General features: G+C 47.9%; 1 protein-coding gene across 3 annotated transcripts in view; it reads left to right on the top strand.

The window, feature by feature from the left end:
* Positions 1-532: 532 nt before the first annotated feature.
* Positions 533-22,294, top strand: part of EFR3B (EFR3 homolog B) — an 87,417-nt gene continuing 65,655 nt past the window's right edge. For 2 of the 3 annotated variants that reach the window (XM_045809289.2, XM_045809288.2), the window contains exon 1: positions 533-700. In XM_045809289.2, coding sequence (XP_045665245.1) covers positions 616-700 — 85 coding nt within the window. In that variant the 5' untranslated portion in view covers positions 533-615. The remainder of the gene's footprint in view (positions 701-22,294) is intronic. The other variant, XM_045809287.2, reaches the window with a different exon arrangement.

Genomic DNA, 22,294 nt, shown 5'->3' with positions numbered 1-22,294 from the left:
ATTAGGGAATGGGGCTTCGCTAAGGGAGCCAAGGAAGGGAAGAGAGTTATTCCACAGTCCCTCTTCCTTGAGTCCCCTGGCTCAGCCTACGCAACCTGGACAAATGGGGGGTGGGGGGTACACCTGCAGCTTCGGGAGCCCCTGCTGACACTGGGGACCCACGGGTTAGGGGCGATGTTAGCTGTCGGCCTGCGCATTCCGACAGGAGCAGGGAATTTGGGTGGGCGACTCCCCCGAAGAACGCTGCAGCTGAAAAACGCACCGCCCAGGACCTGGGAGCGACAGGCTGGGAAAGGCGCATCTTGGGGTTCGCTGGGGAGGCTGCCGGGGCCGCAGCAGGCGGAGGGCGGGAATTTGCCTGGGGCGGGGCGGGGCCGGGGGTCGGGGCGTCCTGGCAGTGGCCGCGCCAGGGGGAGGGACGTCTCATTAGCATAGCCTCCTCCCCTCCCGGCGCGGCCCTGCCCAGCAACCGGAGCGGAGGCCCGCCGCGCTCAGCCTGGGCGGCTGAATGGGCGCGCGGCTCCCGGCTCCGGCCCTTCCGCGTCCCGCCCTCGCTCGCGCTCCCGCCCCGCCCCGGCCTCCGCCGGCCGCCGCCATCCGCCTCCCAGGCTGTGAATGAAAGGCAGGCGCCGCCGGGGCTGGCTGCAGGCGACACGGCGACGCGGCCTCCCAGGAGGCGCTCGCCCCGCGGAGATGTACGGTAAGGAGGGCTCTGCCTCCGGGCTCGCAAACTTGCGGGGGGCGCACCATTGTCCCCCTGCGGGGCCCGGCGAGGCCAGGGGGCGCGGACTCGGTGCCCGGCTGGGTTCTTTCTGTCGTTCTGTGCGCGCGCTGCTGCGCTGAGAGGACAAAGATGCTTAAGGCGGGGGACCCTGGGGTCCTCGGAAGTCCTTCGGGCCGGTCGTTTGCGGGCGTGGGGCGGGTGGGCGGTGGTCCGTCGGGGGGCGGGGGGCTGGGGTGATCCCGAGCGGCTGTGTTGTGGGGAGAGCGGGTCTCCCTTGGAGCCGAGCAGGCGGGGAGCGTTGGTGGAGGTGGTCGTGTGACAGCATTTGCAGAATTAACAAAAGCGGGTTGCGCCAGGGAGTTTTATGCGGGAAGCCGGTCTGGGATTGCGGGGAGAGCTCGCTGTCTGCCTTACGCCAGGCCGGGAGGATGAGGGGGGCGGCGCCGGTGCAGAGGGCTGGGGCGAGAGCCAGTCCTGGGAGCCTCTTGTCGCCGCCCCTGGATGTACGTGGCCTCTGTCCGCCCCTGCCGCCCGCGGGTCCCAGGTTCCCGAACTTCCAGATTTGCCCTCCGCAGTGATGAAGGGAGGAGACGCTGCTGAGCGTAGAGCGCAGCTGTGGGGAGTCGGCCACCTCCTGGCTGCTCCCCCCCCCCCCCCCGCAACCTCTCTTCTTCCCTTCCCCAGCCATCCCCTCTACTGATGTGCAACAGTTAGCCAGACCCTCCTGATGCACAGTTCTGCTTTAAAAATTTTCCAGGCATTTCTCTGGTTTGGAGGCAGAGTGGTTAAAGAAAAGAGAGCACTTTGGGTCTCACACTGCATCTTTAATGAATGGAGCACTGGAGACCCAGACCAGTCTAGAAATCAACTGCCTTACAGAGAATCCAGATGTTCTGAGCTAGTTGTGTGTGTGTGTGTGTGTGTGTGTGTGCGTGTGTATGAGTGAGAGAGAGAGAAATGTGATTCCGATGGACATAAGTCCATCAGGACCCAGGTCCTGGGTTCTGGCAGCTACGTAGGACCAGCCAAAACACTGGAGCTGTGTTCACCTCCCATCCCCACAGCCAGGTAGGGGCTCAGGTGGCACCTGACTGGTGAGTGTTGGGAGAAGAGCAAGTTCCGGATTTAACCTGAGGCCTGCTCAGCTGCCTCACTCTGCACACAGACTGTGAGTCACAAAGTTTGGAGGCAGAGGAAGCTGAGCCTGGTACAAAGGCTCTGCAGTCCGTGGGCCTCACTATTTAGAGAGAGAGAGAGAGACATTCAGCCTTTTCATCAGTGTCCTTTCCTGTCCTGTGGTCACACATCTGCACTTCTGAACCAGGGGGAGACATGAGCAGATCCCCTCAGCAAGTATGATTTCTCTTCGATGCACCAAAGGGAGGGGAGGTTGACCTGAGAGCGTGTTCTGTGGGCCAGTGCTCTGCAGGCAGGTAACACGGTGGTTGCTTGGTAAGCTGGGAGGTTGTGAGGCTCCCAGGAGAAAGCCGTATTTTCTTTCTTTCTGTTTCCCCCCTGTTCTCTTCTGCAGAGTGTGCAGCCTGGAGCTGCAGATCACTTGACAAGAGCATGTGACTGCAGGGCACCTGCAGTGGGCAAGGAGTTAGGACCAGGCCCATCAGAATGGGGAAGAATTAGGAACCCTAGTTCTGCGGGGCCACCTCATTGCAGTGAGTCTGACACAGTTTGGTAACTGATCCCTGATATTGGGACATTGGGGATCCCTGTCTGCCTCTGTGTGTGAAGCAGATCAAGAAAGAGTTGGTTGGTATAGAAAGGTGAACTGGGAAGCCAACATATCTGGGTGTTATTTTTGGATACACCACAGCTTTTTCATTTCTCTGTTATGTTCTTATTCCTCCAGATGCAAACAGAGAAGGTACTTACTCCTAAATCATTCATAGAAAGATTATAAAGAAGGAATCCTCTGGGCAGTTGCCTGCAGCAAAGGAAAGTCACGCCAATGCTGGTTGGGAGATGATTACTGAGTCTTACTTAGTAAAAAGCCTTGTTTTAGGAGGTGTAAAAGGGAGCCCGCTCTCTAAGGGGAGGGCTCAGTGGCCTGGATTTCAGTATTTTCTTGAATTTTATGACACGAAAGGGTCCATGTGATACCTATAATCATTCTCTCTCCAGCAGTCAAGAGAGTGATGAAAAAAAGAAGTGGATAGAGAGGTTGGGAAGGCACAGAGCCAGACTTCTTATATTTGGTTCTTGTTTTCCCATATTTTCCAAATGATTTGCCCAAGGTGACACAGTTAGGTGGAACAGGGGAAAATGAAAACAGGCTTCCTAGCTCAGTGCCCCTCCGCTCTCAATGCCTTGGGTAAATGCTCACTAGGAAAATGCCACTAGGGATTTTATTGGCTGATGGGCAGTGAGGCCCCCATGTATAGCCAAAGTCACCTAAGCTTTAGGTAAAGGTGTCCCTTGACCACCCACCTTGGTGACTTGATCCCACTCTGAATTTGTAAAACCTGACTCCTGTTCCCACCTCTCAGCTGCTTGGAGATCCGGGACAGATCTTCCTCAGCTCCCCTCTTCTCTCCTCCTCACCTTACCTCAGCCCCTGACAACTCAGTCTTTCTGTGTTCCTCAGTCTCCTCCCTCCCCTTCCTTCTGTCTGTGGGAGAATAAGGGCCCCTTGTCTTGGCTAAAGGACACAGTGCTATTTGGGACAGAAAGAATCTTAGAACTGGAGTCAGCCCATCTCAATCTAAGAGCCAGCTCATGGCTATGTGACCACAGACAAGTGGGGTCATCTCTCGGAATTACATCTCATTACACCATTTACACCTCCCGAGCCTGTGGTGAGTCTCAAAGCTGGGCAGTGGGTGTGACAGTGCACCAAGAGCTTCTGCACTCACAAGACAGGTTGCTCAAGAGCCTGGCCCCTTCAGATCCTCTTGGGCCTCTACCCTTCTCTCTTCTTCTCTGCCAGTTTCTGAGATGGGTGTTTGCATCACCGCCCACCCAGCTTAACCACACAAATCATCTTCCTTCACTAGCCCCTCAAGCCCCTGAACTCCTGCTTTGCCTTAGCTAAACTTACCCCCGCTGCCTCCTTACCACGCACTCATTCCTAAACCCCAGTCACTTTCTGGAAATGGCTCTCCATAAGGGATGCTGGTGACTTCCCACAGTCTTGTTTATACCTGGGAACACAGGTTGATAAAGGAGCTGGAAAAACGAAAGCACTTGGTACTGGGGTAGAAAGATCATAGCAAATTTTCTGGAAAGAAAAACGTTCCCCTTACTGTTTCTTTGTGTTAGAATTGTATAACTAAGTTTCCCTATTCCTCTCTTCTGGGGTGGAGCCAGAGCGGTCCTGCCTAGGAGTGTCCCACTTACCCACTGAGGTGAGACAGAGCTCTGAGAAATGCTACCCTCCAGGAGGAGGGCAGTGGGCCATGGAGAGCAATGGGACAGGATTTCCCCAGAACCACATACAGTCCACAGAGCCCGATCCCACTAGAACAAAAGCTGCTCACCTCTAGGTCCTGCCTCATCCTCAACTTTTGCCTTTGTGATTGAGAATACTGACTGTAGGGAACTGAGCCACGGTGGACAGCTTTCTGTAAAGATGCCTTACAGAGCACGCACTTGTGCAACCCGTGTGGATGGTGTGGAAAAGCCACAGGGTGGAGCTGACTCCCTCTGAGGTGCAGGGCTCACTGTTGCATAGAACTCCGAGCTCCTGCAGCTCCTCCTCACAGGCAACTCCCACAACACACACACACACACACACACACACACACACACACACACACACACAGGCTGCAACCTCCTTCCCTAATTCTTGAGGCTCCTGCAGCCCTATGGTGTGGTGTTTGGCTTGGGACAGGAGCTGTGTGCCCTGCCTCCCCCCGTCCCCCCAGCTCCTTTAGTCCTCTCAAGAGCCGGGCAGGATCTCCTTGGGCTCACAGTTCAGTGAATCCAAATGCAGTTTTCTTTTTGCACATGTATGAAAGTAGACAGTTGCATTACCTTATAGCAAGTCTAGAAAAAAGAGGAGGGAAAAGACTGTCCACAATCCTACACACTAAAACCGATGTTTTAAAAAATATTATTATATAAATGACCACTCGGATTTTGTACTCACCTTTTGCCCTTTCCTTTCGATTTCTTGCCCCCATCCTGCCTGGGTTACCCTGGGTGTGAGGGTGAGGGAGCACCAAGGGCCCCATAGCCTGGGTCTCAACCCTGACTCTGCCCTTCAGGTAACCTTGGACCTGAGTCTCTCTGAACCTGTTTCCTGGATCTACAAAGATGACAACGCCCGCCCACCTCACCGCAGAGATTAATCAGGATAAGAGAGCTGCCCCCACTTTCTCCTTCCCTTTCTTCAACTCTCTCCTCCCTGTTTCTTAATAAAAAAGCCAGAGGGAAAAAAAAATATATGTCCCATAAGCTTAATATCAGTGCTTGTGAGACTGTTCCTTATATCAAACCAAAAAAAAAAAAAAAAAAAAAAAAAAGGAAAATCTAATTTGAAAAGCATCTTTTTTTTCCTGGTAGTCATCCAATCCTTCTAGAAAATCTGGAAACATAGTAAACTATAAACAAGTATAACTGCTTTTGCTGTTTGGATATCTTTTCTTCATGCATTTGTTTATGTGGTTGGAATTATTCATTTTACATGATTTTATATTGTATTTTTTTCTACTTTAACATTGAAATATAAGCATTCCTGCCCACCCCCCAAGTTAATGGCTGCCATTTTTACTGGCTATGTAACAGTCCACTGAGTGAAAGTATAATTTCCTTCTTGCACAATTAGGTTGCATATACAGTATTATAACCCTGGAAAAGATACCAAAGCTTTCTCTGAATTTTAGAATATTTCCCTAGCAGCTCTCCAAATGGGTTGATCAAGGTATATGAACATTTGAAATATCTGTTACATATTGTCAAATTATTTTCAGTTTGAATCAATTATAATCCCACTAGCAGTTGTGAGAGTACCTAACCCCCTGTACTCTCAAAAGCATTAAATATTGAGATTTCCCCCCAACCTGTGCTAATTTGATAGAAAAGTTGTATCATTTTAACGTGCATTATTTCTAGTGGTCAAACACTTCGTATGTTTTTTAACCATTTGCATTTTAGTGAATTTTCATACAAGTGAGTGCTTTATTTACTGAGGATATTAACTACTTGCCTGTCATTTGCCTTATGCTTTGTATTTTGAAGGGAAATAGATACACACTGTCAAGTATTTCTGGAGTGTCAGCTACATATGATATTCCATAGGGCATCGAGGGGGATACAAAAATATAGAGAAGCCCTCTCCATCAAGATTACAGTTTGAGTCCGTAACCAGGCTGCAAAACATGCAAGGCTGAAAATGTTACAAAGCTAGGTTCGGTCAAGTTGCACAGCAGTTGTGGGATCCCGGAGTTACTCATTAGACATTCAGCCAGCAGTATCTCGAGGTAGAGGAGACCCCTGGAGGTGGAGGCTTTTGGAGGACTTTAGAGGGGGTCTGAAGGCTGGATGGAGAGGTGGTAAGGGTGTGCCAGCTGGAGGCACCAGGGTGAGAACGTGCACGGAGGTAAGGAAAGAGGAGACCTGCCCAGAGAGAATTAGGGGTGGGAGGGGCTACCTGGGTTTGGGCAGAGGTTAGGTGGGGAATGACTTGATGCAGATTTTGTCAAGATAAGGGCTGTTCACTTATCTCTGTGAGTCTTAGGAACAATTGAAGATTTTAAACTGCCAGAAGGCTGATTTGCACAATTGATCTTTTAGGGAAATGAAGCTGGGGGCACTGTGCAGAATGGGATGGGAGGGGGATGAAGTGAAAATGAAGAAAAGCAGAGACAGTTGTTGCAGCCACCGGTAGTAGCCGAAGGAGTGAGAAAGCTTTGGACCACTTATAATTGTGCATTTTCAGTGGGAAATGTTTGCCCCTTCAAAAAAAAAAAAGGGGTAGGACTGGGGATGGGGGTGGGAGGGAGGGAATTGAAACTTAAAAAAATTCCCGTGCTACATGAATGTGGGTTATATAAGCACACATAGAGAATAGTTTATTTCTCTCTCTCTCTCAAAAAAAAATTTAAAAGTAATTTTTTAAAAAGATTTTATAACTAAGGATGTACTGTATGGTGACTAACATAATATAATAAAAAAATTATTAAAAAAAGAAGGCTAATGACCATTATGAGATAACGATAATAAAAAAAATAAAAACAAAGATTTTATTTATTTATTTATTTGACAGAGAGAGAGGCAGCGAGAGAGGGAACACAAGCAGGGGGAGTGGGAGAGGGAGAAGCAGGCTTCCCGCTGAGCAGGGAGTCGGACGAAGCCGCTGGATCCCAGAAAGCTGGGAGCATGACGTAGCCGAAGGCAGACGTTTAACAACTGAGCCACCCAGGTGCCCCAAAGAATTATTTTAAAAGAAAAGAGAATAGTTTATATTGAAATAGGTGCTAAATTACTTAGGGCTGTAAAGTTATTATAATCTAACTTGTTCTAGAAATGATTTGGAGCCTATCCTTTATACACACACATGTACACATACACACATGCCTGCACTACAGTAAAGAAAGAGGTCAAAACAAGGAAAATCTAAGAATTATACAGAGAAAAATAAAGCCGAGAATGAAGTTATTTCAGGGAAAAAAAAGTGCATACCAGCAGACCCTGTTGTGAATTCAGTGTTGAGTTTTCTACAGGAAATTCAGTTTTGAGCTTCCTGCAGGCCACAAAAGAGGGGAAAAGTCATTTGCAAGACTATTAGCATCTGTAGATTTTTTTTTTTATTATTATTATTCACTTGCCTAGGTCCAAAGCAGCTTTTCAAGATGCTGAGAGCTGAGAGAAAATCCTCCCTGAGTTCCTCCAAAAAGAGGAGCTATTTCATAAATATTGGTTTAAATTAGATTTTCCTTTTGCAAATGTAGTTCGCTTAATCTGCCCTATGCCAGTTTGGAGAGTACTGAGACCTGTCCAAATGCAAGTTGTGGGTTCTGATTCCTCACCTTGAAATTGCCCCTGGCTCTGTTCTCGGCTTCCTTCCTGGTTTGCCATAAGCCAAGACTCACTGAGGCTCTTGTCCCACTTCACGGATGTGATTTCTCCTTCCAGGGATGGATGTGAGCCCTCGGAGAGGTTGCTCCCTGGAGAAGTCATTCCTGCCTTTACAGTTAGGGAGGCTGTCTGCTCGCTCCCATTCGTGTGCCTTAGTTTACCTCCCCGCACAGCTGTTCATCACCTCCTGTATTTCCCTTGTCTGTTCTCCACGAGACTGTCAGCTCCATGGAAACAGGGAACTCATTTCTTTCTCTCCCTGCTGCCTCTTTAGGGCATAGGACACTGCCTGATACAGAGTAAGGCCCTGGAAAATTTTATTAAATGAGTGAATCCTAAGTTAGGTGTCATCTTTTTTATTTACTTTTGTAACTTCCGACCCTCTATGTATTTCAGCCTTAAATGTGTTTTGAATAGCAATACAATTACTATTACTTTAGATTCCATTCACTGGGCACTACCGTGTGCCAAGCAGTAGTCTAAGCACTTTTATGTATTAACTGACTTAATCTTCCCCAAACTATGTTAGGGATTATTATTTTCATTTTAGAAATGAAAACATGGAGGTATTGAGAGGTTTATGAACCTGCCCCCGGCCACACAGTTATGTGATAGGACTGGGATTTCAACCTTGGTGGAGTGTGGACTCCCCCTCCCTGCCACAGCACTGGCCCTATAATATTCTGAATGTTTCAGAGAATCCAGGCCTTTCCTTTGTAGAGCTTACTGTACCTCCCAGACTCATGTGTGTTACTTTGGGCCATGCAGGGGAGTGCAGAAGACAGGGATGGAAAGATGAACACCTGCGGGGGACGTGCCTTCTCTTTGGCCCAAGCCAGTCAGCGCAGAAGCTGGGAGCCCTCACTTCTGGTGGGATCCTCTGCCTCTGGGCACCCTTCTTTCCTCCTTTATCATTGTTTCACTTTGTGGGAGACAAAGGGCCCCGTGAAAGCCCTAGGTGTAGATAAGTAAGTAGGAGAGGAGCCAGGAGAGCAGGCTGGTAAGGTCTGAAGATAGGATACAGGAGCCCGTGATGGCAATGAGAACCAAGGAGGCACGGGCGTGCATCTCAGAGACAGGGACAGGTAGGGGGGCAGAGGGGGGCTGTCACGACCACCACTGAGTCGCACGCATGCCTAGATGGCAGTGTTCTTAAAGACATGCCCCACTATCAGTGCTTGGCCTGGAGGAGAACAGACTCTGGGGACATTCTTTAGCAGGAGGACCTTCTGCTTCTTGACAGTTTGCCTGTGAATTAAAACTCCTTCCCTGTGCCTTCAAGTCCAGCCAGTCTGGATGCGGCGATCCCTGCCTCTGGAGGTTGGTTCAGGACTGAGCGCTGTGTGGGAGAGAGGGACGGTGGCCCCAGTCCCAGATGGCCACTTCCTAGCCATAGGACCCTGGACAGGTAGTTCCCCTCCCTCTGAGCCCATTTCCTCCCCTGTAAAATAGGGATAATCAGTCTGCCTGATGTAGTGAGGGTATACTGAGGGGGTCAAACAAAATAACGTCTAGGTGCATGTGTTTCCATTAGAGAACACTGTGCCTATCAAAAGTGGTATTATCCCCATCCAAGCAATTCTAGTGGATGCTTCTGGGGCATGCCCACAACCTCTCCAGAAACACTGACAGTCCCTGTGTACAAGGATGGAAATGTTAAGTTTAGACTGTACTTGTTAGATGCCTTAGATGGAAGGGTCTGGTAAAAGCAATGTAAAACCATAGAGCTGCTTCCATGTTGTGAGCTAGACACCTGCCTCTGTGAAATCTGTGGCAGACTGGGCCCCTGAGATGGGACAGTGATGACGTTGAGCGCTTTCTGGTCTCCTAGAGGACCAGCCATGGATTGGCGGTCCGTGACCACCTGCACCAGAAAGACAAGAAAATCTCAGAGACCACAAAGAGGACAGATGTGGCCCCTTTAGTCAAGTCTTATACTATGCTAAGTTCTTGTGCATTACTGACATTTAGCAATGTTTATTCCATGTCATTCTACTCATTATCTCAACTCAGAGCAGTTCTTGGGTGGTGGATGCCATTCTTCCTGTGGTTGAGCTGAGGGCACAGAGATCTGGAAGTCCAACAATTTGCTCAAGGTCATGCAGGTGGTTGAAGTCATTTTTCTTCACTGTCTCCTAAGCAGGTGCTCACAGAGCTTCGTGTGAGATCAAACACTGACTTTGTACCTGGTGGCAATTAGTGTGCCTTAGACCAAACAGCAAATTTCACTGTAAGGGAAGAATTCCAAGCTGAATATTTGGGTAGATTTGGCATGGTTTCATTGTAGCTTTACTTCTAGGACTTTTTTTTTTTTTTAAAGATTTTATTTTATTTATTTGACAGAGAGAGAGACAGCCAGCGAGAGAGGGAACACAAGCAGGGGGAGTGGGAGAGGAAGAAGGAGGCTCATAGCGGAGGAGCGTGATGTGGGGCTCGATCCCAGGGATCCAGGATCACGCCCTGAGCCGAAGGCAGACGCTTAACGACTGTTAAGTCGGGCACCCAGGCACCCCTACATCTAGGACTTTTAAGCTCAGTGCCCTAATGCACGTCCTGTGGTCTGACTACAAATCTGAGAATTAGGGATTCTGGGTTCAAATACTGACTTTGTCGTCAACCTACAGAAGGACCCGGATAAATTCAAGCACCTGGGAAGCAAGAGTCTTAGATTCTTAGCTTGGCAGAGCTCCACGCTTCATCTCTTGCTTATTGAGAAAGACTTCATTCTGTGTCCCAACTTTCTCTTTAAGTGGATAATACTTTAAATAACATTTATAAATTGTATGAAGAAGAATCCCCAAATTACAAGAACATTAATAAAGACCTTGGCAGAGAGCCCTTAGAAAGGAATACCTATACTATTATGTCTTCTCACTACTTGTACAGGAGGGATCCTTCTAGAGCAGAAGCATCCAAAATAATGCTGAAAAAATCAAGAGCCCTGCAGTCCCCTGCCACGTCTTCTTTGTGTCCCCACTGTATCTTATGCTCTGCTGTTATTTTTGTCATTTATTTGTCACACCGAATGTCATTTCTTTCTTTCTGAACTAGATCTGTGACACCCGTGAAGACACAGCCTGTATCTTAATTATCTTTATTTTTGGGGGGCGCCTGGGTGGCGCAGTTGTTAAGCATCTGCCTTCGGCTCAGGGCGTGATCCTGGATCCCTGGGATCGAGCCCCACATCAGGCTCCTCCGCTGGGAGCCTGCTTCTTCTTCTCCCACTCCCCCTGCTTGTGTTCCCTCTCTCGCTGGCTGTCTCTCTCTCTCTGTCAAATAAATAAATAAAATCTTTAAAAAAAAATTATCTTTATTTTTCCTAGCATCCAGCAGAAATCTTTGGTATGTAGTAAGAGCTCAGATGTTTGCATTGAACTATAAAATAATTATATGTGTCATTTATCCATCCATCCATACATACAAACCTAGCAGCCAGGGCACGAATGATAGTGGGCGGGGTGTGTGTGTTTGTGTGTGGGGGGGTGTCTCTCAGAAAGATCCTGTAGTGATAGCAACAATATTTCACCATTTTACTTTGTCTTCCCCCATTGGTCATAATGCTGTATGGAGTAAAGAATATGCCAGAGTATAACCATTTGACTTTTCCTCTAGACTTTGACGGTGTTCGTCACGAGAAACAGCCATTTGGCTTGCCCGCAGAAATGGCGAAGGGCAGTTAAAGAGACAGTCTCACACATTTCCTCCTTGGTTTGTGGAGCTCAGAATAAATGTCACAATCTTTTTCTTCAAAAAGGAAGGTCACTTAGTAGTATAATTATGGGGAAATCTTTATTTTGATTTCCATTCATATCTTTTGTGCATTATTCTTGTGTAAAACAAGAAAGATAAAAAGGCCCTTTGAGGCAAAGGCAATGAAATGTCTGTTTTCTCATTGCTTGGAAGCACCTGACCAGAATGTTCCCATATAAAGCACTACACAGCCTTGTGCATCCTCCGTCTTAGAGCTGGAGACACTGAGTGGAAGAGCAGGTATGAGAATCTGGGCTGAGGGTCAGACAGAACAGAAGAGGGAACACACACCAGGGTCTTCCCATACTGTTCCCATCAAACTCCTGAAAGTGCCTGGTCCTACAAGCTGCCTGGGCCAGCAGCCAGTAAATACAGTACACACATCTGTCTTGAGAAGTTTTGCCCCAAAGCTATTCCATAGCACTGCTAGGAATGTCCTCTTCTCCCCAGACAATACTATCAGAGAACAAGGCTGAGTGTTCTGAGGAGTGGGCGGTGCTGGACGTCGTACAAGGCTTTCCTTCTGCTTGATCAAGGACATTCATTTCTGTGCTGGGAGGGAGAGTTGGCCATCAGGGCTGACTCTGGCTCTGTAAATTTGAGCAAAATGCCCAACCTCTTTCAGATTTGGCTTTACCTTCTGCAAATTGGGAGAGCTGGACTGGATGGTCTTGAAGGGTTCCCTGGTCCTTGGGTCTGCTAATGGTTTGGAGCAGCTGTCCGTCCCGTGGGCGAGGAAGCAGGGGCTGAGGGTATACCCACAATAGGAGTTTTCAAAAGATCCAGATGGCAACGTAGACACTGTGATCTCGGGTCCTTTATGTAACCTGGCTATGCATCCATTTCCTCATTGATCAGATGTTAATGCAAACAGTATCTGTCCTGGGGTCCTGTTGAATGGGGTGAGGCAAGCTGACGAGTAAGTCGGGGTAAGCGTGGATAGGAGCTATGTACTTCCCACGTTCTGGGCGCTACGGTTCTTGCTTTATGTATATTCAAATTTCACAAAAATCCTGGGTGGGATTCCTTTCCCCTGACCCATTTTCAGATAATAAGAACATTCAGAAAAGGCGGTATCGGGCTGGCTCAGTGAGTGGAGCACGTAACTCTTGATCTCAGGGTTTTAAATTCGGGTCCCATGTTGGGGTGTGGAGATTACTTAAAAATACCATCTTAAAAAAAAAAGTTCAGGAAAGTTAAATGACTCGTTGGAGGTCAACCTGCTCATTAAGTGGCATGGCCAAGAAAAGAGCCAGGTCTGTTTCATTCCAATGTTATTTTCTTCTATTATGCCTGGATTCTTATTGAAAACACCCTCATTAATTGGTCTACATCAAAATTAAAAACTGTGCACCAAAGGGCCCTATCAACAGAGTATAAAGGCAGCCCATGGAATGGGAGAAAGTATAGGCAAATCAGACATTGGATAAGAGATTACTATCCAGAGCACCAGAACACCCGGGTGGCTCAGTCGGTTAAACGTCCAACTCTTGCTTTTGGCTCAGGTCATGATCTCAGGGTCATGAAATCGAGCCTCCCATCTGGCTCCACACTGGGTGTGGAACCGGCTTAAGATTCTCTCTTTCCCTCCCCCTCTGCTCCTTCCTTCCCACCCACCACACGCACTCTCTCTCTCAAAAAAAAAAAAAAAAAAGAGTGCCTACAATTCAACAACAACAATCTTGTTAAAAAATGGGCAAAGGACTGAGTAGATATTTCTTCAAAGATATATAAATGGCAACAAGCCCATGAAAAGATGCTCAGTGTCACTAATTATTAGAGAAATGCAAATCAAAACCACAATAATGTATCATCTCAGAGTCACGAGGACACTATTACCAAAAAACCAGAAAATACGTGTTGGCGAGGATGTGGAGAAATTGGAACCCCTGTGCACTGCTGGTGGGAATGCAAAATGGCGCAACCCTTATGGAAAACAGTAAGGCGGTTCCACAAAAAACTAAAAATAGAATTACCATATGATCCAGTAATTCCACTTCTGGATATATACCAAAAGAAGTGAAAACACGGCCTCAAAAAGGTATTTGTACACCCACGGTCATAGCAGCATTATTCAAAATAGCCCAAAGTGGGAGCAACCCAAGTGCTTAGCCACAGATAAATGGATAAGCAAAATGTGATCTATACATACAACGGGATGTTATTCAGCCTCAGACATGGTTGATGACCTAGCATTAGTCACCTGATTGCTCAGGGGTGTATAGAAAAGGAGACCAGAAATTATGATGTCATCACGTTCTTTGGATCTCTGAAAAACTCCTCCAACTTGCATGAAGAATATCATAAAAGTACCTTTTTTTTTAAGAAGGAAGATTTATATAAATAAAATTGAGGGCGTGTCTGTTACTGCCCGGCCGTGGTGGACGTGGCCGGAATGATGACGAGATTTGGAGGGTGCATCAGGGGTGGCCTGCGTGGCTGGCAAATGCGTATTCACCTTGGTGGGGGGTGTATCCCAAGGAGCTAGCCACGGTCCTTGTGAAGCGCCGCGAGAGGTCCAGGGGAAAGGCGTGCAAGACATATTCCGCAGAAGAAAATACACAGTGAATTCAGACGGTGGCCCCCACTGAGCTGGAGGGGCTGGCGCCCTAAATTGCAGGTTGAATTTTTGATCAAGCCGCCTCTCACACAGGCAGCTCTAAACGGCCCGCTCTGAGGTGAGCAACAAGCCTGATTTATTTACAAAAAAGCTCATGCTCCACGAGGGAGCCAGCCTGTAATCAATGCGTGTGTACTAGCCTTGAAAGAAATCCGCTGGAATACGAACTGTGGTTATTTCTGTGTGATAGGCTCATGGATGATTTTTGAATTTTCTTTAAAAAATAGTTTGTATTTTTCACATTTTGTGTAGTGAGCATGTGTTTCATAATGGCAGAACGTAAATAGAATTAAAAGTATTTTTCATTGTCAGAAGCCTGTGGAGAGTTATCTAGAATCTTCTAATTATGTTGTAGAAACAATTATGCAAGAATGCATGCAAAAACAAATCTATGTTGAGAGAAATTAGAAATCAGTGGTGGGGTGAGGGGCTTGACTAGAAAGGGGGACTCTTTAGAGGGTTCTGAAATGTTTTATCTTTGGTTCGAGTGGTGGTGACACGAGTGTATCAACAGTTGTCAAAACTCAAGGCAGTGAGCTCTTAAGATTTGAGCGTCTACTGCGTGTTAATTATATTGCAACAAGACCATAGGAAACCCGGGAGAAGAAAACACGCACGCAAACAATAGCGGGTCTGTGTTGCATCGCTGGCAAGTCGGCGTGCCGGGAGACAGCCAAGGACCTGTGCCAGCCGGCACCAGGGATCTTAGCCACAGCCCCAGATGGTCCCCAGCACCCCAGGAAAAGCAGCCATTGAGAGCTGCTGGTCAGGGGGGTTATGCTGCTAGACAGCTTCCGTGCTGAGCGGAGAGTGGAGGAAGCCGCCCCGGGAAGTCCAGCTCGTCGCTGGCAGCTGGGGAGCTGATGGTGCCGGCAGGGCGGTGGGCAGAGGGCCCACAGAGCAGGGCCATCTGGTGTAAGGCCTTCTGAGCACTGCTATTGGCATTCTCTGGGACTTTGAGTGACAAAATAAAGCCTGGCTTGACCAGGTCTACAGTACCGTCTCAGCACCAACATAGGCCTGGCTGACGGCTGAGCGGGGCCGGGCGTGTGTACAGAATTGATTTTTCCATTTCCTCCGTGGGGCTGCTGTGACCTCACAGCCCACAGTCCTGTCTTTTGCCGAAGACTTGTGAGCCTTGAATGGCCTTATTATTCACCTGTTCTTAAGAATTCTCAGTAATGTGCTGGCTTGTGACATCTCTCTACAAAGACCTATAACTTCCTGGCTAATTTTTTTTTTTCTAATGACACATGGAAAGGAATGAATCTCAGTGTCCCCTTGGCAGGCCAGGGTCAAGTGTGAGCAGCCTGGGTTTGAGTTCCAGCTACCTCACCTAACAGTTGTGTGACTTTGGATAGTTGCTTAACTGCTCTAAGCCTCAGTTTTCCTCATCTGTAAGATGCGGACAGTAGACCCCCCCCCGAATATTGTTGGGAAGATTACATCAAGTAATGCGTTCAAACCTCTTTACAGTTCCTGACACATAACGAGAGCTGAATGTCAGCTGATTAACAGGTGAGGTCATAATGGATATTTTACTACCAACATCCTTTTTAATGAAAACATAGCAGTAACGGGGCCCCGAGGATATTGTTCCAGGGAGGCATTCCTCACTCCTCATTGAGAGCTTTCGAAGGAGCTTTTCCTTTCCAGCTGGGTTTCTGCTTTCAGAGACGCACGCACTCGGCTGAGCTGCCTTCTCAGTCCACCTGCCTTTTGCTTCTTGCAGAGGCCAGAACCTGCTGGAGGGACTTGCTTCCTCGCGCTGGTACGTCCGGAACACCCATGCGCGGTAGAGCTGCTTCATTAAAAATGGGTCTTGGCTGTGCTTGGCCTGCTGCTTACTTGGCATTTTTAGTATGACTCAACCTAGTACTTGTTTTGCATTTTTGCAGAATTCTGGTACTTGCTCCTGATTCTGTTTTGCATTTCAAAAGTGTTGCTTCTGAAATTTCCCTCTGGCACCGCGACCACCCTGGTCCTGGCTTTATTTTTTAGCAGCTCTGGGCATGGTGCCGATTTTGGGTTCTGGCACCAACAGCTCGTGCTGTGACAGACTCTCTGATTATATATTTGGACTCTTAAGTGATTGATCTTGGATTCATAGCCCGTAAGAGTCTGCATCTTAAATCTGCTAGTTCCTCTATGTATTTGGAGCACTCACGCTTGCTCTCAATCAGTTTGGCTCCGTAACAATGAAGCTTCCTCTGGTTTCTATATTTGATACCGTGTGTTCATTTGGAAAGCTGGAGGTGAGTAACCCTGCTTTTTATAGGCTGCCTGGTGGCCACAGTAGGAAGCTGGACATATTATGGGAATGGGGAAGGCATACATGTGTTGTAAATCCTAAGTCCTGGTTTCTAGTTCTTAGCTCCAAACTTAAAACAAATTGCCAGTGAAATTTCTAACACTCTACTGTTTTCATGTGATAGAGTCTACTGACTGCTCTGTAAGCTTTTTGAGGGCAGGACTTATTTATTGGAAGGCTTCTTATCCCCCATAGTTCAAATGTCCTTAAAAAAAAAAAAAAAGAATCAAATGCCTCAATGTGCTATTTTCAGATGAGTGAATTCCCACAGTGAGCTCAGAACATCTTACAAACAGCTATACATATAAGGATTAACTTTTCCCCCCTTTGCTCTCATTGATTAGGATTCCCTGGGCTTCAAAGGGCCACAAAACACTTTCTTCCACAAATGTAACCGGGACACTACTTAAACTGATAAACAATGCTTATAAAGTATTAAGTGAATCATGAAAGAGCAACAGTTCTCCATCAACAGTAATTCTACCATCAAAGCTATGAAATATGTCTAGGGTCCTGAGGCCACTCTCGAAGCACGAGGTGTGAGGGCCACCTCAGAAGTTGGCCCCCTGCGCGCAGGGGCCCATGTCACTGATACTGGATGTGGCCTGGGCGTCCTCAAGTATGCACGCCTGGCAGCGGGGGTGGTGAGCTGCCTAGGCAACGTGTCCGCCATCATGGATGCATAGACAGACCAAGCATTACCTTTGCTCTTGTTAAATAAAATGATTCATGTCATATTCTAGATGCTTCTAAACCAGAAGCGATGGAAGCTGACATTACACCTCTCCTCCTCCCTCCATGGTGGCTGTCCACTGACCCATTCTATTCAAGATCCCACTATCCACTCTCTACAGAAAACCTATCCGGAAAGCCACATGCCTTCCCAGTCCTCTCAGCATTCAGGTTTTCCTATCTTGACTGTTTGCACTTCTTGGAACTCCCTTCACCCCCAAAGTGCCATGACAGGTGGCCCCTGGGTGCTCACCTTCGTCTGATGGCAGGCATCCTTGCCCGTCACTGTGCAGATGCCGGGAAGCTCTGCCCTTGCTTGTCTCCAAATGTCTCTCCTGAAAGCCTCTCTCCTCCCCTTCAGCTGTCACCTCCCCTTGTGACCCCCACAGGAAAAGAGAGGGAGAGAGGCCTAAGGGAGCTCACCTTTTACCCACATCATCCCTGGTCCCCCACCCTGATCCCAAATGTCATCACTCGCTCCAGGGCTGGTGAGCCACCAAACAGAAGCCCTTCCTTCCTCCTGAGTCCCCTTTTTACCTACTCACCACTCCACTGTGGCGAGAGACTGAATTTGCCTTGGCCGCCCCGTCACACACTCACCCAGTGTGACTCCTTACATTCTTTCGTCACATCTCCAAGTGGGCACTGGGGGCTCACCCCTTGTCTTGATCCTCCGCTAGCAGGGTCTCATTCCCAGTGGCAGAGGGAGAGGCAGACCACACTCCGTCTGTGTATTGTCCATTGGAAGCAGATTCCTTACACATTCTTCGGCACAACAGGGTGTGGTCGAGGGGTGCCTGGCTGGCTGAGCTGGTAGAGCACGTGATCTTGATCTTGGGGTTGCGAGTTTGAGCTCCATGTTGGGTGTAGAGACGACCAAAAAGGGGAGGAGGTTTTGAGACTGTCATTTACTAATAATGACAGTTCTCCTCTTGCCATCTGCGGGCACTTCACCACCTGGCCCTTCCCTAACACTCGAGCTGCATGAACACTGCCCCAGACAGACGGGCCAATGACCTCTCTCCCAACGCTCCCTTGGACTTGGCTCCTCCCAGCTTCCACTGATGCTGTTTCCGCTGCCTGGAATGCCCTCCCTTCTCTTATTTGTCAACATCGTATCTGTGCCTCATTTCTGTTGGGACGCGTCTAAACTGAAACGACATCTCCACCCTCGGAAGTCCCCCCACGCTGGCTCTCTGACTCCAGGGATGCTCATATTAACTTTTCGGAAGTCAGCTTGTGCACAGGCTTTCACTCCAAGGGCACGGGAGCCCGGGCATTCTATTTCTTTTCATCTTCTACCCGTCTAATGTACTGGATGGGTTTGTGGGGCATGCATGGGTGTGTGCATGTGTGAATAGATGACGTGACTCCTGGCTCTTTCACAACTTTGTGTCAAAGTTCCCGCAAGAACCAAGCTGAACAAGTGCAGAAAACAGCCCGTGTGTGTGTGTGTGTGTGTGTGTGTGCGCGTGTGTGTTTAAACTCTTGGATTCCAAATATTTGAACAGAAAATTCTTCCTATCACTTTTGAAGAGAAAATGGAAGAAACATGAAAATTAGGGATGTTTGTGTATTACCCATACATAACACACTGTTTTGTATTATATAATACAGAAACATTTTTGTTGGGGAAGGAAACTGAAAAAAAAACTACAAGGTCTAAGTCAGAGCTGTCCAGGGGAACTTTCCGTGGTTATGCGAATGTTTTATATCTGTGTTGTTTGATCCCGTAGCCACTAGCCACGTGTGGCTGTTGAACACATGAAATGCGGCCGCTGTGCCGGAGGAACCGAGCTTTAAATTTTATTTCATTTAAATAATCACAGGTGGTGAGTGGCCAACCCTGCACTGTGGGGATCCTTGCCGGACTTCCTGGGTGCATTTGCAGCCTGTTTTGGACACGTATTCACACACATGCCGAGTTTGTTTGGCCTGCGAGTGTTTCACGCAAGTGGCATCATGCCATGTGTGTTCTGCAGCCTCCTTTTGAATTGACGGTATGTTTGGAGAGCTCCTGGGAGCCGCGCTCAGAGCCCCGCTCTCTTCATTTCAAGCTTCTGCCTACTGTCTGTCGCCTGGAGGTTCACTGGTTCATTTAGCCAGTTCCCTCTTAATGAACATGTAGGCCCCCAAACCAATCGTATCTGCTTCCCTGTGCATTTGGGCAGCTGCAGATACTGAGAATGGAATTCTAAACCAAGGGGAGGAAAAGTACCCATATTCTCCCCATGGCTCTCCCAGGCCAGGTTCTCCTGGACCAGCACCGGCAGACAGTGCCCAGGAGCCATTCTTCTTCTTCTTAATATTATTATTGTTTTGTAGGAAGCTGGTAGCCATGTAATACTGTGATCTTTGTTTTCATGGCCCATGCTGAGAAGTTGAAGCCTAGATTTTATCAAACAGGCTGCGATGCGCTCTGAAAATACGGAGGCGTTAATAACAATTGGAAGATGACACAGGCAGCGTTCAGCAAGATAAGCAAGCCGAGTTCGATGCAGAGCTTGAGAAAAACCTGGAATGTTCAGTGCCTCCTTTTTGAGTTAGATTTCTCAAAACACGGTCATTATCCCCATCTTGGGGAACAAAATAAGGTAACAGGGCTTGAAGGCCATCTATTTGCACTTGAAAATTGGGTGTTGAGCAACAAGTAAAACAAAGATTCATGGTCCGATCTGTACCGGGGAGTCATTTGCTAAGTGAGGCAAAGGAGGCCGAGGCCTTGGGAATAGCCAGGAGTCCATGTGAATTACAGTGAAGAGAGAGGCCTTTGCCTGTTCTGGTGACCACAGTGTATCGCATCTAGTGCTTTTTTTGTTTTTGTTTTTATTCGTAATTTCAAAGCATGCTGAAATAAAAATTGTTAAAGATTCTGTACTAGGTTTTTTTTCCCAGTGGTTACCAGGGGTTACCAGTGATTTTAAGGTTTAACCTTGGATGTGGCGAACAGCAGGTAGCATCCTATAAATTACAAATGCCCCTCCGCTGGGTGTTATATGCAAACATGGATCATGGAACACTACATCAGAAACTAATGACGTATTGTATGGTGACTAACATAACACAAGGAAGGAAGGAAGGAAGGGAGGAAGGAAAGAAGAAAAAGAAATGCCCCTCCATAGCCAAGAGAGAGAATGGGCCGTCGTCCCAACCAAGAACCAGGAAAGGAGAAAGGGACGGAAGTGAGAACAGGGAAGGAGAGCAGCGGCTCGGAGGGAACAGAGCCTGCTAATCAGGCTTGCAGACAAGCGGAACTGGGGGAAAGAATGCAATATCCAGTGTTCCTGGGCATGAAAACAAAGGAGAAAGTTCACTGTGATTTGATACCCCCAACAGGTCAAGCTGTTTCCTTTCCTGAACATCTTCTGTCCTGATTTAACCTCAGTTGCCATAGTTTGGGCCGTCCTGTGAACACAACTTCAGCATACACCTTTCTCACTAAACACCCCATTGTACAATGTTTCCAGGTTGTCACCAAGTCTTCAAAATTATGCCAGTGAGGTTTGCACTTACATTCCTTCTTCGAGTACGTTCCAGCCAGCTGGCTACGTTTCCCTCCGAGTTCCTTTGTTTACAAATATCGTGGTGAGCCTGTATCCTGTGCCTGTGATTCGCAGACATCTGGAAAACAGGAGAGCCGGTGCTGGAAAGCTCCTCTCCATTGTTTTCTCTCCAGATTTGTATCAGCTTTCAGTGTATTGATTTTACTGGTCAGTGTTCAGACTCTGGCCTCAACTGACCTTCTTTGTCACGGCCGATCCCGCATCTTGCATGTCACTCTGATTTGGTGCAAATCAACCTCAGTGGCTGAGTTTCTCACCCCATCTCCAGGACCGATGTGGCTACTGAAGCGCCATTGGGGGTGGGGGTCCCTATTTTGGTCGCTAGTTGCCGGCACTGGGCTTTGGCCTCCATCTCTCTGCCATAACCCTGGGCCATGGGCTGTTCTTGCTTAGGCTGTGACCCATCGGGCCCTTGCTTCTCTTTCGTCCTCACCCTGACCCTGGCCCTTCTTGTCCTAAGCTTTGGCTCCTGCTCCTTTTCTCGATGGCCTCCCTTCTTCCATTCTCTCCAAACTCAACTTCGACCGTCCGGGTTACTCTTGTTGGTCTTCCCAGTACACGATTCTCACCCTCTCACCCCTGCTTTTCAACAAACCCTCAGGTATCTCCCCCTCACCTACGAGAGACTTTCTCAATTTCTGGAACTCTGTCCTAAGGAAATAATCCAGAAAATGAAAAAAGCTGCAATGTAGCCACATTCATCCTAGCGTTATTTCTAATAGCACGAACATGGCAACAAGATAAATGTCAAATAATATGGAAAAGGTCAGCAAATGATTATAGATCTCCTCACTGGGATTTTGAGTCACATTAACAATGATGATTATGATGACAATTCAGCAGCAGGAAAAATGCTTATGAAATAAGGGGACCAGACAGCACACATTTATGGAACACCTGCTGTGTACCAGCTCCTGCTAGGTATTTTGTTCATCTCCCACGGACTAGGAAACCAGCAGAGGCTTGGATGACCTGTCCAAGGTCACATAGTTCATAGTCCTGATTTTGCTTAATTCCAAAGCTCTTTCTATGCTATAAAATACAAAATGGTGGCTATGTTATGACACAATTTCTATTTGGAGTGAGTACCTGCTAGGCCCACATCCTCCAAGGCTTTGCCTAAATTCTCCCTCCCCCAGAGAATTAATCTTCCTTAACCAACCCAGCCTAATTCAGTCTTCTCTGAATTGCTGTAACACATGCAACTTTGCTTGAGAAACCTCAGTCCACCCAGGCTGGCTTACATTTTATTTATTACTTGTGCCTTTCTCTCCAATAGACTGTAAGAGTTCTGAAAACCAGACCTGCGTCTTGTTAGCACCCCGTATACCCAGGCAGCCTTTGGCACGGTGGGGGCCCATAATAGGTGCTCCATGTATGTGGACAAGCCTATTTCTCCCTCCAGTGGTAGCCAAGCTAGCATGGGGCTGGCTGGTCATTCAAAGGGGCAGTGGGAGAGGCTCTGGGGTGATATTGGTCTTGTGCCCCTGGGAGCAGATCAGAGTCCTGTGTCAAGGTCCTCTGCGTATTACCACCTCCGCTCAAAGCAAGTGCCTTTGTCT

The sequence above is a fragment of the Ursus americanus genome, chromosome 7 (genome assembly GCF_024610735.1).
Source record: "Ursus americanus isolate L20-20 chromosome 7, mUrsAme1.1.p, whole genome shotgun sequence".
NCBI classification, from domain to species: domain Eukaryota; kingdom Metazoa; phylum Chordata; class Mammalia; order Carnivora; family Ursidae; genus Ursus; species Ursus americanus.
The sequence above is the reverse complement of the archived record's forward strand: the minus strand, read 5'-3'. Positions and strand labels throughout refer to the sequence as shown.